Here is a 14,834-nt window from a genome sequence, read left to right as displayed (position 1 = left end):
GAGTCTAGTTTCGATGGGGAAAGAAAAGTTAATATGAAGAAAGCTCCCAAACTGAAATATGCTTGTTACCTTTCCAAGACCCGCCATTTCCAGGAAGAAATCTTACCACTCATTATCTCCAGGGATATGGTAACTGAGACCTGAAATAACTTTGCAAACAGCCCTCAGAATTATTCAGCTCTGATCAAGAGGACAAGTCCTAAGAGACAACCTTCCCCGAGAACACCGGAGAGGAGAATTTTTAGAATGCGAAGAGCAGGAGGTTACCTCATCAGCAGCTAGGAAAGGCGGAATATAAAAAAGGTTAAGGGAGACAGCCTCTGCATAGTGACAGAGAGGATTACTTAAAATACTAAGGCCTTTGTTAAAATTTCAGCCAGGGTATCAGGTAATTAACATTGACTTAAATGCCACCAAAGCTTTTTAAGGTACCCACTACATTTGAGACATGTTCTCTCCTTGCCTATCTGTTCAAGGACATTAAAAAGCTCATGAGAAAGAAGAGTTCAGGGAAGATGTGAAAGTCCCCAAAATGTGACCAAGCTATTGGCCCAGCGAGGAGGACGGGCTGTTGGCCAGAGCACTGAGGAACTTATGAAGACAGAAAGGAAAGGAAGGGAGCACCACCACCCCCACCGCCCTCCCGCAGGTTAAGAGTGGGGTCCTACTCCTGGCACGGACAGCGATGGGACATGGGAAATGGCACAATCCACTGCACTTCTCTGAGGTTAGAGGAGAGTTCCCCTGAAAACATTCTGCATCAGAGCTATAGTTAGGGGTAAGCTCCACAGACCCATGCAGCTTCTACTGTAGGCTATTTATAGGAGCCAGGAAGACTTTTTTTTTTTTTAAACCAGGAAGCAGGGGCGCCTGGGTGGCTCAGTCGGTTGAGTGTCTGTCTTTGGCTCAGGTCATGATCTCAGGGTCCTGGGATCGGGTCCCCATCGGGCTCCCTGCTCAGCAGAGAGTCTGCTTCTCCCTCTGACCCTCCTCCCTCTCATGCTCTCTCTCAAATAAATAAAATCTTAAAAAAACAAAACAAACAAAACCCACAAGGGAATATTCTGCCAGAGAGGGGTCTGGAAGAAATAGCGTATCACAAAGACACTTCAAAACTCACACACTGAGCCTTGGCCCCGAGACTCAGAGGCAGGGACAGCCCACGGATGCTGGGGGCGACCCTGGAAGTAATCCAAACTGGGTATATAGGAAGGGCAGCGCTCACCCCTGTCAGGGTCCTCGCCCAGCAGGGCTTCCTCTGTACCTCGGCCCCAGACACTGCCCCACAGTTCTCAGAGCATGGAGCCCACATATGTTTTTAAAAATAAAATATAGAGATTCTATTCAAAGTATTACCTTGCTTGGGAACTTTTATAGAGAAAACCTAGTAAAGAAGTATTTTTTTTGCACCCATTTTCACTATAACATCAAAAATAAGAGCTAAAAAACTTATGAGGCCTCTTGATATTAAAAGTTTGTGAGATCCGACTTTACTTTTTTTAAAAAAAAGTATTTATTTAGAGAGAGAGACAGAGATAGCGACAGAGATAGTGAGAGAGAGTAAGAGTGAGAGCAGAGGGAGAAGCAGGCTCCCTGCCGAGCAGGGGGTCTGACGTGGGGCTCGATCCCAGGACCCTGGGATCACGACCTGAGCCCAAGGCAGACGCTCAACCAACCGAGCCACCAAGGCGCCCCCTGAGACCTGCCTTGAGTTAAGAATCACTCAGGTGACACTTGTGTAACACACATTCATTAAGGGTCTATCCCATGCTGGATGCTGTGTAAGGCTCTAAAAGCATAAAGGCAATCTCTCATTTCCTCCAACTGATAGGTCCCACAGATGTCACTTCCTCTAACCTGGGGTACTCACAGCCAGCAGCCAAGAGAGCATATCTTAAAGAATACGTACTAGAAGGAAGAACCCAAAAAAACAGCTGCAAAATGGAAACCTACGTTTGTGTTCTATCATTGGTGAACACGTTATATTCAGGACTCATTCATTCGTGTGGCTTCTCGGTGCAGGGCCTTAGTTAAAACCCTGCCCTAAGAACTAGATGGATAGTGACATCCTCTGCTGAACCCAGAGCCACAACCAGCCCCTCTAATCCCCATGTGCCTTGATACCAGGCTTACTCGGTTATGTATCTCCAGGTTTCTCCAAGTCTGAGGGCATACCACAAGGGTCAAAATTCAAGGCTGAAAGAGACTTTTTCTATTGGGCAGTTTTCAAACGTCATTTTTGCACATAGAAGCTTTTATATGCTGCCATACTGAAAAAACTGGGAACTCTGTAAATATCATGTAATACATTTTAAGTAATATGTTTTGGCACAGTCATTCAAAATATAAGGTAGCCACTTAAAAGGACTGTGTAGCTCTAGCTTCACTGACACGAAAAGATAACAGAGACATTACAAAATAAAGCAGATTATAAAACATTGTGTTACATGAAACTAAATTTTACAAGTGTTACTGTAAAATATTTTAAGTCTACATTAATGTAAGTGTAGAAAAAAAGACCAGAATATTCATAGAGAAGTTAATAATGATGTATTAACTGAGTAGTAAGATTGTGAATTTTATTTCTTGTTTTTTTCTTGTGATTTCCTAAATTTCTAAGATAATCATTTACCACTTGAAAACAAAGAACTCTTTACATTCCCTATTGCTGAAAGTCTTCGTACTCAAACATCTTCTTGCTCCACTGTCAAAAAAAAAAAAAAAAGTGACTTTATCTCACCATGGTTTTTAATTCTTCTGTTTTGCTTTCCTTACATTACCAAATTTTCCTTCATATAAATCTTCCTTCCTTTAGCATGTTCACCAGCAGAAGGATTTCGTACATGCAAAAGGCCTATACTCTATACCACCCCACCATCACCTGTCCTTATGCCAACTCCCTATCCATACCACTGGATGAACACCTGAAGACCCAGTCTCCAGCCTATGTGTACTAGCTCTGTGACCACAGAAAAGTTACTTAATATCTCCCATCTCTCTTTTTTATCTGTGGGCAGCAAACAAGGGATGAAGGGAAAAATGAAATCAGGCATGTGATGTGACAGTGCTTTTAAAATTATAAAACTGCTATATGCATCATCTCTAAAATATTTGCAGGTATTCCTGTCACAATATTTAATGATGAGTTTATCAGGAAACACTGTTAAAAAAAACATTTACATCAGGGGCCCCTGGATGGTACAGTCAGTTAAGCATCTGACTCTTGGTTTCAACTCAGGTCATGATCTCAGGGTTGTGAGATCAAGCCACACATCGGGGCTCTGAGCTCAGCGAGAAGTCTGCTAAAGTTTCTTTCTCCCTCTCCCTCTGCCCCTCTCCATGCTCACTCTCTCTCCGAAACAAATCTTTAAAAAAAAAAAAAAAAAATCTACATGACATCTTAATAAAAGGACAGGTCAATATAACCATCCTAAGTGCACATGAGTTTCTTACTGCATTCAAAATGGAACTGAATAGAGCCTGGCCATGGGGTCAAGTGGGGAAGAACAAAGACCAGTGTATTAAAAAGCCCTAAGTTCAAGACCCAGTCTGCTGCTTCTACACTGGGTGGTATTGGACAAATTACCCCCATGACTTTGCACCTTAATCTCATCTGTGAAATGTCAATAACAACAGGATTGATGTGGAGGTTTTATGATGATAAAGAAGACAAAGCACAAACAGCGCTTATCTCCGTGCCTGGCACGTAGTAGGATCTTCATCTTTTTGAAGGATCTCATTGACAATAAAGCCAAGATGTATGGCAATGACTCCAATTCGCAGAGGAAAGGAATTTACCAAAAGAGAACATTCCAAAAAATTAAGTAAAATGCCAAAGTATTTTTCATATTAAAGAACTGTATTGCTAGTAACTTGGTGCCCACAAAATAATACATACTACTCTACTAAACCACAAATGTGGTCTCGTCAGAAATAATTTAAGTCTTTAAGTCAATCAGAGAAAGACAAGTATCATATGACCTCACCGATATGAGGAATTCTTAATCTCAGGAAACAAACTGAGGGTTGCTGGAGTGGTGGGGGGTGGGAGGGATGGGGTGTCTGGGTGATGGACCTTGGGGAGGGTATGTGCTATGGTGAGCGCTGTGAATTGTGTAAGACTGATGAATACAGACCTGTACCTCTAAAACAAACAATACATTATATGTTAAAAAAAAGAAGATAGTAGGAAGGGAAAAATGAAGGGGGGGGAATTGGAGGGGGAGACAAACCATGAGAGACTATGGACTCTGAGAAACAAACTGAGGGTTCTAGGGGGGAGACGGGTGGGGGGATGGGTTAGCCCAGCGATGGGTATTAAAGAGGGCAAGTACTGAATGGGGCGCTGGGTGTTACACGCAAACAATGAATCATGGAACACTACATCAGAAACTAATGATGTAATGTATGGTGATTAACATAATAAAATAAAATTTTAAAAAACTAAACAAAACAAAAAAAAATTTTTTTAAATAATTTAAGTTTGATAAGGCCCTTCCCAAAGACCACAGTCTGACACTGCCCCTGGATTCAACTTAACCATTACTCTTCTCAAAATTTGGATGTTAAAAAAAAGAAAAACACTGGTTACCAAGGGAACAAGTAACCCAAAAATAACATTCAGACAAAAGGGTTCTCACGTTCCTTTAACTACCCATAGCTTTTCTTTTTGTCTGTCTTATTGCCTTTATCACTTTCTACCTTGTGTCAGAGTCATTTGAGCGAGACCTGATCTCTCCGCCTACACAGTGGGCTCTGTGAGTGCAGAAACCCTGTCTTATTCATTTGGATTTTCAACAAAGCCGTGCACAAAGGCGGCCATAAATAGGCAGTTTGTTGGGGTGGGGCGGGGGGGGGGGGGGGTTGTACCTGAAAGCATTACCACAACTGAATACTATACCCACACTATTTAACCTTTGGGGGAAAAATTAATCAAGCCTCCCAACCACTTGACTAGTAAAAATTATGCAATTAACCCAATTTTCCAGGCTAGAGAACCATTTAAGAATTCTAATTCCTCTTGAATGATGATAATGCGGAATTAGAATTCAGACACACCGATGCTAAAACAGTGATCAACATTGTTTTTATCAGCTTGTTTTCTTTATGAAATTATGATTTACTAAGTCTATACCAATAGCTCAAGTTCACCTTTTAATAGAGAAATTAAAATAAGTCAAATCAGGCTATATTGTCATGCTGAAGGATTTTTATTGAAATAAATATCCTATTCTAGAGATCATCTTTTCCTACAAGCAGGAAAATAGTTTCATTGGGGTCTTTAATTGGCCCATCAAGGTGTAATGACACTGCTACCCAAAAATGAGGTAAATTTCATGATGAGCACATGGATGGGCTGCCCCAGTCCAGAGCATCTACGTATGGCAACCGTCACAGTTGCCTTCCACAAAACTGTAACTGTGATCCATCCGGCTGAGCTAAGTACAAACAGCATCTACACAAAGGAATTCACCATTTAACTGATGGGTTTATCACTTTTCCAGATCATTGGGCCTGGTTCTCAAAAACATATGTTTTATGTCAGATACACGACTAATTCTATTTTATGAAAAATATAGTAATGGCAAAATATTTGTACAATCTTCAATCAGAAATGATAGTACCATCTATTGACAGTATATAAATTATGAGATGGCCCACTTAACATCTTTCTCCCATATGTGTTTAAGAGGAGTTCCTTATGCTGTACCTTGACACTCAGGTTTTTTGATAACACAGGTGACATTACCATATATACAACTGGCAAGAAAACATTTCCATAAAAGTACTCAAAAGAAAAATCTACTTTTTTTAACTATCTCCAGCATTTAACATCAAGACCTAAAGTCTAACCCTTTTTTCTCAAGCCTTACATTTGGCAGGTCGGTTTTAAGAAGAAGGTAAAGCAACAGTGTATTTTTTCAAGGAACAAATTAGCCTTTTCCTCTTTCGTCTTTTGCCTATGATCACCAGAAATGAATGGAGAAACAAGGATTGTAGCTACCATGTATTTGTCTTTTCTTATAGAATGTGACATCTTGAAAAAATATCTCCCAGTTTCCTACTTACCGAATGAAGGGGAGGCTTACCTGGCATCTTGGGGCTGGGGGTGGGAGGACAGAGAAGGAAGCCCTACTTCTAGCAGGTAAGTCTATAAAATGCTACGTAAAAGAAAGTCAGAATGATGTTTTCCAAGACGTAATGGGCAGCTAACCATATAGCATTAGTTAAGGATGAAAGGCCTGCTTGAACTCAAATCTCTCCCCACTAGCAGGCGGAACACAATACACATAAACGTTATGCCCAGATGGCCGCAGGGAGTAAGAAGGACAAGCACACTATCTCCCAAAACGACAGCCACACACTGGCTAGACCAGTGATTCCCAAAGACAGAGTGAAGGTCTATTTTTGTGTGTATGTGTGTCTATTTAGATATATGTACACACATATATCAGAATCTTGGAAGGAATGAGAGGGTACAAAACAAGAAGGCATGGATTCTCTAATCTGATAAACACCGGCCAGAACAATCCTCCAGCTTCGTCTCACATGGGCTGGTTTAGGAGGCAGTTCATCTGGGCCCAGAGAAGGAGTAAGCGATCTCGAGTTAATTTCAGATGGGGAACGGGGAATGAAGAAATCGTATCGTGGGCACCAACACTGGGTGGCGGGGCTTTGATCCTTGAGGAGCATGTAACTTTGGAGGTTTCTAAGAGAAGCTGGACCTGTGAGGGAGGGCTGGTGGCAAGAGAGGAGGGCAGGTGACTGCCACCTTGCACACAGGGGATCACGGAGGGCAATTCCATGAGCCACATTTGTTTATGACTTAAACAGTGACTCGGGGACGCCTGGGTGGCTCAGTCGATTAAGAGTCTGCCTTGCCTCTCTCTCTCTGGCGAATAAAATCTATAAACAAACAGTGACTCCTAGACTCCTCTCATAGATGTGCTCATAGACTCCTCTATGAATGTTTTTAAATATTGTGTTTCTGTGTCAATTACAATCACACACTCGCGCACACAGATTTATATGCTGGGACATCAGGGCTCAAGCTATCAGCTCCACTTTATAGTCACAATCACTAGCCTCAAGGGATCACTGGTGCAACCTCTTCATCCTACCACATTCCCCTGGTAAATTTACTCTCCAGCTCTCCTACACTGTTATCTTCACCTCTCAAACCTCAAACATCTTTCCCTTCCTCACTTTCAACTGATCACGCTCCTTATTTTCCTGAGGACATATAAACAACAGAAGGGGCTTTCTGCCTTCCCGCCGCATCCAAATGCATCCATCTCCTGGCACGGAGGCCTGTGCTTCCATCATGGTGTCTGCGCTGTCCAACAGGGGGCCTCTCCATTCTTCTAAGGCTGACATCTATGCGTGGGCCTGGGTGTCATCCCATCCACCCATCTGAGGACACCAGTCTTACCATGTCCCCTCCCTCATTCCAGGTTTCCTTCCCATTAACTTATACACAAGGCTTTTTTCAAAAGGACTCCCTTCACCCCATGTTTTCGTTGGGCTATCACCCCATTTCTCTGCTCCCCTGGACAGTACCTTTCTGTTACATTATCTCTACTAACAAGTAACCTATTCTTGCTAGCTCGTGTTCTCTCTTGACACTCTGTCCCGAATCCAGTTCAGCCAGGATTCTGTCCCCAACACTCCACCAAAACAACTCTTGCCAAGGTCAAGAATGCGCTGCATTTTGCCAAATACAATGTGATTTCTTGGTTCCCACTGTACTTGATGAGGAGCAGCTCCTACAGCTTTTTACTCCTCCTTTCTTGAGACATTTCCTCTGGTTGGTTTACAGGACCATGCTCTCCTCTACCCCACCAGGCTCTCCTTAGCAATCTGTTGATGGCTCTGTATCCACGTACCACCTGAGAATGTGCCAGATGACTTGTCTTCACTCACTCACATGATTTCATCTAATTTCATAGCTTTAAGTACCATATGCGCCAATAGTTGTCAAATTAGTATCTCTAGCCCAGAACTAGATCTCCTGTGACATCTAGACACATGCACCCAAAGGCCTACTTGACACCACACCCACGTCATCCACTAGATAACCCAAGATCACTACTGAATCCTTGATTCCACCCAAACCCGGACCTCCACCTCTCTTCCCCTCCATTCATCCATATTTTCAGGCCCAAACCTTGGGCAATCTTTGAATTCTCATCTCCATCCAGAATTCAATAATTACTTGCCACCTCCATTACTCCCTGGCCTGGTCCAGATCACATCATAGCTCTCTGCATGGCTGCAATAGCCTGCCAAGGGGCTCTGCGCTTCCACCCTAAATGGTCCCTGGATGGTCTATGCTCCATAATTCAATCATAGTGGTTGTAAAATGTAACTCAGATATGCTCACAAATTTCCAATGGTTTCCTACCTACTAACAGTGAAGTCCAAAGTCCTCAGCACACGCTACATGGCCCTACAGGATTCAGCCCCTGCTAACTCTCTGACCTATCTCCTACCCCTTTGGTCACACTGTTTCCCTGGCTGTTTTTATAATTGCTTATAACATGCTTCCTGCTCAGAATCTTTGCAATCACTGTTTGCTCTGCCTGGAACTCTCTTGCTGCAAACAATCTCATGGCTTGGGTGTCTGCTCAAATACTACTTTATTTAGAGAGCCCTTTTGTGGTAGGCAGAATTCTATGATGGTCTCCAATACCGCTGTCCCCTGGTGTACATGCCCTGCATAATCCTCTCCCCTGGGTGTGAACGAGACCTTTAAATATGATGGGCTATCACTCCCATGATTAAGTTACTTAATATAGCAAAGGTAAAGGGATTTTGTAGATGTAATTAAAGTTCCAAAGCAGTTGATTTTGACTTAATAAAAAGGGAGATTAATGTAGATGGAACTGGCTTAATCCAGTGAGAAACCTTTAACAGAGGGACTGAGCCCTTGAGGAGGAGGGGAGATGGTTTCCTCCTACCCTTGGGGAAAAAAAAAAAAAAAGGCAAAGTCCTGTTGTGAACTGTGTGTGCGGTGGGTGGCCTGTAGGAGCCAAAGACCTCAGTCCGCAGCTGCCAGGAACTGAACTCTGCCAACACCCAAATTAGCTGGAAGAAGACCTCAAGCTCCAGATGAGCATGCCTTAACTGCAGTGTTATGAGACACAGCAGAGAGCCCATCTAAGCTGCGCCCAGACTTCTGACCTACAGAAATGGAGAGAATAAATGGCTGTTGTTGTAAGCCCCGAAATTTGTGCTAACTTATTACACAACAGTAGAAATCTACTATGCCTTCTTTAATATAGAATAGCACCCCCATACTTTCTATGTTCCTGATGTAGATTTTCCTTCAGAGAACTTGATTAATCATGAAAGTAATATGAATATTTGGATATTTCCTTTCCCTGCCTCTAGAATGTAAGTTCCTAGAAGGCAAGAAATTTAAAATCGTCTTTTTTTTTCCCCCGTTGCATCACAGCACCTAGAACAGCACCATGCACATAGCAGATGCTCAATAAATACTTCCAGAGTGAATGGATTTGCTGCTTACATTTATGTCAGCACAGGGTGACCACAAAAACTTAACAGCATTTAACTTTTAATTTTAAAAGGTTATTTCTCAAAGTAGAAGGACTGCCCTTAGAGGAAACCAACTATACATTTTTGGGAGATTCAGGAGTTCTCAAAAATGAAAAAAAAAAAAAACTGGTTTAAATGAATACCTTGAAAACATTTAGGGGGAAAAAAATGTATATAATCAGGCACGAACATATATTCACCAAAAGTCATATTAAAGTTCATTTCTAGAAATAAAATTCATTTCTATTTTTTGGAAGTGTTTCTAGGTGGTTAGATTCAGAAAAAAAAATCATTGATATCTCAATTTCAGTAACACTTTTAATGGATCCTTTTAGGATATCCCTCTGAGTAGTTAGTTAAATGTCCACTAAAAAGCAGTAAAGTCAATAGGATTTGTTTCTGGTTGAGCAACTAAACGAAAAAATACTGATTATTAAAAACCACGCAAAAAGTGATTGGTTTCTAACAGATGCCAGAAGCCTCTGTTCTACTTGAACTGAACACGTTAAATCAATGTTGTAGATAAAGAGGTAAAAGACAGGTTCATCAGATGGGCAACTGAAATATATCCAAACATTATAACTAATATGCCACATGACAATCATGAGTGAAATATGGGCAGGGGGTGGAGAGGGGAGACAAGCAATGGGTCAAAACCAACAGGTTCACTATTACAGTGACAAATGTTAAGACATATAGAATGAGTTTTAAAATACAAGTTGCCGTTCAAATTAAGCTGGATAGCCCTTCAAGTGGAAATAACAAAATCAGAGGCTTTGTTTGGCTGTTAGGTCATGCTAGATCAGTCACCAAAGTGCATGGCTATTTCAAAGGGAATGGAAATTTAGGCTGATTTAGGAGAAATACGGACTGTAAACAGAAAAGAAAAAAATCGCATAATCTCACTATTGGACTCTAGCCTGCTAAGGCCAGCCACATCTGGAAGCCTGCATTTAAATATGGGTGTTACATTAAACTGGAAAACGACTCCATGAAGAAAGTTCTGAAGTCAAATGGGTTTTAGAGTAAACTTACATTCCTCCCCTGCAGAACATCTTAGAACCTTTAATATGTTAATATTCCTTGCGATTTTCAAAATAAAGAGTGTGTGTGTGTGTGTGTGTGTGTGTGTGTGTGTGTACAGATAGATGGACACTATGCACTGTTTCTTAGCTTATTTGAAGATGGAAGATAGGACCAGGGATCTAAGCCACAAACTCAGGAAGAAACCATGTAGGCCCACGAGGAACAAGGTAACAAAAGCAGGTGCAGACTACATGTCAATAAAGGATCGTGAGGATATAGAATATGACGAGAAGCAAGGCTACTTACACTGTTTTTCCTAGGAAACAGGAACAAGTCTTGTAAAACTACAAATGGCTCTCAGAAAAACAAGGGGATGCGCTTCTTCTATATTGTTCTAGTACCTAAAGCAAAACAGTCTCTGGAGGTAAGGCTCAGGAATATGTATGTGTTTTAAAACACTCTCCATAAGAATTTAATCCAGAGAACCTGGTATCTGCTCTGAGGGTCAGAATTGGGGCCCCGACAGGAAGATGAGTTGAATCTCAAGGAAGAAGGTGAACCGTAACAAAGCGTTTTAGTATCACAGAAGTGATTCACGGAAAAAGAGCTCAAGTATGCACAGGGGCGAAGTAGATATACAGCACGCCACTAAAAAAAAAAATTCCTGCATATATCAAGTAGGAGACTGGATGATGGGACTCTAAAGGTCACTCCCAACACTGCACACTCAAGTGGGCTGGATGGTAACCTCCATGGTCTCGTTCACGACTGTATCTCAGGAGCAAATACGGAGCCTGGCACAGTGGTTTTATCACAAATACTGGTGGAATGAATAAACGAACAAGTGAAAAATAAAAGTGGTATCTGATTCCAAAGTCAAACAAGAAAGGAATGGGCTATTTCATTCTTTGGAGATCACTAAATATGCATAATTATGAATCATAATCAAGGTTACTTTCAAAAATAAGGAAAATGGTCTTTGTAATAATTTCACTTCTTGACTGGGAAATCATCTCTGAATTAAATCACACCAAAGCTTGCTGTGCAGTTCCCCTGGTAAGCATGTGAAAACACACTGCAGATTGTAAATGACCATCAGAAGTAAGGAGTGATTATGGCGACGATTATCTACCCTGACAGACTAAACTAACTCAGACAGCTGGAAACTAACCTTGAAAATGAATCCGCTTTTTATAGCCAGGGCTCTGAAAATGGTCCATCAGCCATGTGTTTTATTTGTTTAATTGTCAAAGGAGAACATATGTGTAACTTATTTTAAAACACCTTCAACAATGTGACAGTATCCTGATTGACTTGGTGACGAAGCTGTTTATAATTAAGTGGAAGCAAGTATGTCTTCAGACACCATATTCTTAACAAAGAATACACACCAAGATGGACCTTACAGTTTAGAAATTCATGAAACAGAAAGAACTTTCATTCACTAGATAAAAGTCGACACTGTCAGGCACCATATTTGTATCCATTTCCTAGAAGACTGAGGGTTCTTTCAAAATACATCTGTCATTTAGCCACAGCAGCTGATCAAACCTGCCACTGAAAAATGTTCTGAAGAGGCAACCTGTAGAACAAGCATGGTTTATTTCTGTCAGACTGACTGCCGAAGTGTGAAAGAAACTCATTAAAAATCTCTTACTGTGATCTTACATTGTAAAAAATATTTTTTTAAAAAAAGGAAAAGCCCAAGAAAGAAAAGGCAAGGAAAAAAAATACTTAATGAAGGGTACACTGAGCCTGCAGACGCACTCAGCTGGTGCTTTCTTATTCTTCTGTAGTAAGCAATTAGAAAAGAGCAATTAGTCCACGGAATACAGCATACACACTAGCTGTTTGGTGAAATCAAATAAGTTAACAATTTTATTTTATGCTAATATTATGAAAACTTAATGGAGATAAGAATATTGTACTCTAGGAAAAGCAATACAAAATAAACAGTATTAGTTACCTTAATCTTAAAACGAGGTTCACAGCGCAAGAAGCTTCTCTATAGTCTTCGCTAGCATTGGGTAGGCCCTTTAAAAACAAAACCGTAAAAAACAAATTAATAAAATCATGATACCCCTTGATTCACACAACCCTTTTTTTCTGGAAATTTCCAAACGAGGTCTTTATACACATGGCAGGTCCTGTTTGGCCACATAACAGCTCCCTGTGAAGGTTGGAACGATGCCTTATTCCCATCCCAGTTGGAGAGCCAAATGTTTCAAACAGAAAACCTCGCTGTAGGGTGGGCCCTATGAACAAGTGGCATAAGACGCAGTAAGGCCAAAGAAGAAGGGTCAGCCAATCTTAAAGGAGCATCCCTCAAGCTGAGCCACTGCCTGTACCCACTGGGATTTGGTGACGCACAAAGGCCGGGCACCTTAAACCTTCGGAGGCAGAGGAAGGTGGGATCCAGTAGGGATCTTCCCTGCCTTTCTCACCTACGACCTATTTCCTTAAATACAGATGGTCAACCACAAATGCCTGCTTCCACAGGCGCTCCCTACTCCTGTGAATCCCTGGACATGAGTAGACCTTCCTGCTGGAGTAGAGGGAGAGAGATTTCGGATCAAGACTTGGCTCTGCCACTGACCAGATGTGCAACCATGAGCAAGTCATTTTTTTGAACCTCTTTTCCCACTTACAAAATGGGGATAATACCAGTCTCAAAAGTTTGCTGGAAGAACAAACAGTATATATGAAAATGACTTGTCACTATAATGTGTTACATAATACTAGTTACCCTAATCCCCTTTCCTGTTTCCCTTATTCTATTTGCCTTCTGACAGATTATTATTCCTAACTTGCCTTTTGTCCCTCAACCGGTCCTCACAATTTATCTCAAGTTGTTTTACTGAGTTGCCTGATACAGAGTAAAAAGACCTAAACTGAATCCCGGCTCTGACTAGTTCTATAACCTTGTTCTATAACCTTGCATGAACCACTTAACCTCTGCAAGTCTATGCTTCCTCGGCTATAAAACAAGGGCCAAGGACTAGATGTCTGATCTCAAACAGGCTTCCTGCAACCATAAAATCCTCTCTCTCTCTCCTCAGTTTACAGCTGCTTTCCGAAAATACCCATCAGGTAGGATGGAAATGAGTTTATCGATGGATATGCAGATCTGGGGGGGCAGAGTTGTGATCCCAAGGCTGGTGATGCTTGATAGTATTAACGATTTTAGAGCAAAAGGGCTTGCCTATTAATTATATAGCAAAACCAGAATGGTGGCCTGCACCCTGGTACTATGTCCATGACCCTCCCCTGTGCTGCTCAGCACCCTGCATCAGCACCCAACACGACTCATGGCGCATGTTTTCCATCATGTAACTTTTAATATAAATAAATTTCAGTCCCTGGACTTTTATTTTTACAAGGCAAGTTGTAGAGATAAATTGGCCCATAAAATTCAATGGTAAAACAATTATGAAAACAAGTTGTAGAAATCCAACCGAGAGCCAAAAAGAAAAAAAAGTATCAACTCTACAGTTTGTGGCTAGAATCTAACAGAATGGGGAGTCATTTTCTTTCCTTTTCTGATTTCACATGGTACCAACAATTTCAGAAGCAGTGTGGTAATCAATCCTTGCTCTTGAACCTATCATTTAAAGGTTGGAGGTCCTGAAAATCATGATCAATAGTAACAGTACTCTTTTCTCCATACCTATTAAAAAAAGAGTTTACAAGCCTCTGATTTTGATGGACTGCCCTGAAACTGTCTATCTTCCGAAAATGTTGGTTTTTCTAAAAATAGGTCTACTGGTGGAGAAACGTACCTGAGAGTCCTGCACAGAGAGGGACTGTATCTGCTCGGGTATACTGCTGGCATTCACTGCCATCTGTTAAGAGAGACACCGTTACAGCACTTAAGGAAACCAAAATGAGACAGTAAGGTCAGCGTGCTTACACCAAGTCCCAATTATCAGAGACAATTTTGCATAAGTAATTTTAAATTGTTTTTTTGCCCCAAAGTGTGGTCCTTTGAAACCCTTCATGGGAATCACCTAGGACGCATAGTAAAGATTTCTGGGCCCTGCCTAGCCTAGGATTCAGAATTTCACAGAGACGAGAGTATGTGTATCCTTAACAAGTGCCCTGGGTGATCCTTATGCTTTCAGAGAGCCACTCAGCTAAAGTGAAAAGGCGGGGACTATTTGGTAGTTTAAATCTGATAACAGAAAGATGCTCTAGGACCATCTGTTCTTGTCACAGAATTTTGCCTCAAGTTAAAGGTCCCCAACGAAAGG

The 14,834-nt window shown here is 41.4% G+C and overlaps 1 protein-coding gene across 4 annotated transcripts in view; it reads right to left on the bottom strand.

The window, feature by feature from the left end:
• Positions 1–14,834, bottom strand: part of STK39 (serine/threonine kinase 39) — a 296,558-nt gene that overhangs the window by 101,763 nt on the left and 179,961 nt on the right. For all 4 annotated transcript variants that reach the window (XM_073882923.1, XM_025853633.2, XM_073882927.1 and 1 more), the window contains 2 exons: positions 14,364–14,426; positions 12,551–12,618 (listed from right to left, as the gene is read on the bottom strand). In XM_073882923.1, coding sequence (XP_073739024.1) covers positions 12,551–12,618; positions 14,364–14,426 — 131 coding nt within the window. The remainder of the gene's footprint in view (positions 1–12,550; positions 12,619–14,363; positions 14,427–14,834) is intronic.

Source organism: Callorhinus ursinus, unplaced genomic scaffold, assembly GCF_003265705.2.
Source record: "Callorhinus ursinus isolate GAN/ISIS: 27379988/994484 unplaced genomic scaffold, GSC_fseal_2.0 scaffold2, whole genome shotgun sequence".
Taxonomy (NCBI): Eukaryota; Metazoa; Chordata; class Mammalia; order Carnivora; family Otariidae; genus Callorhinus; species Callorhinus ursinus.
The sequence above is the reverse complement of the archived record's forward strand: the minus strand, read 5'-3'. Positions and strand labels throughout refer to the sequence as shown.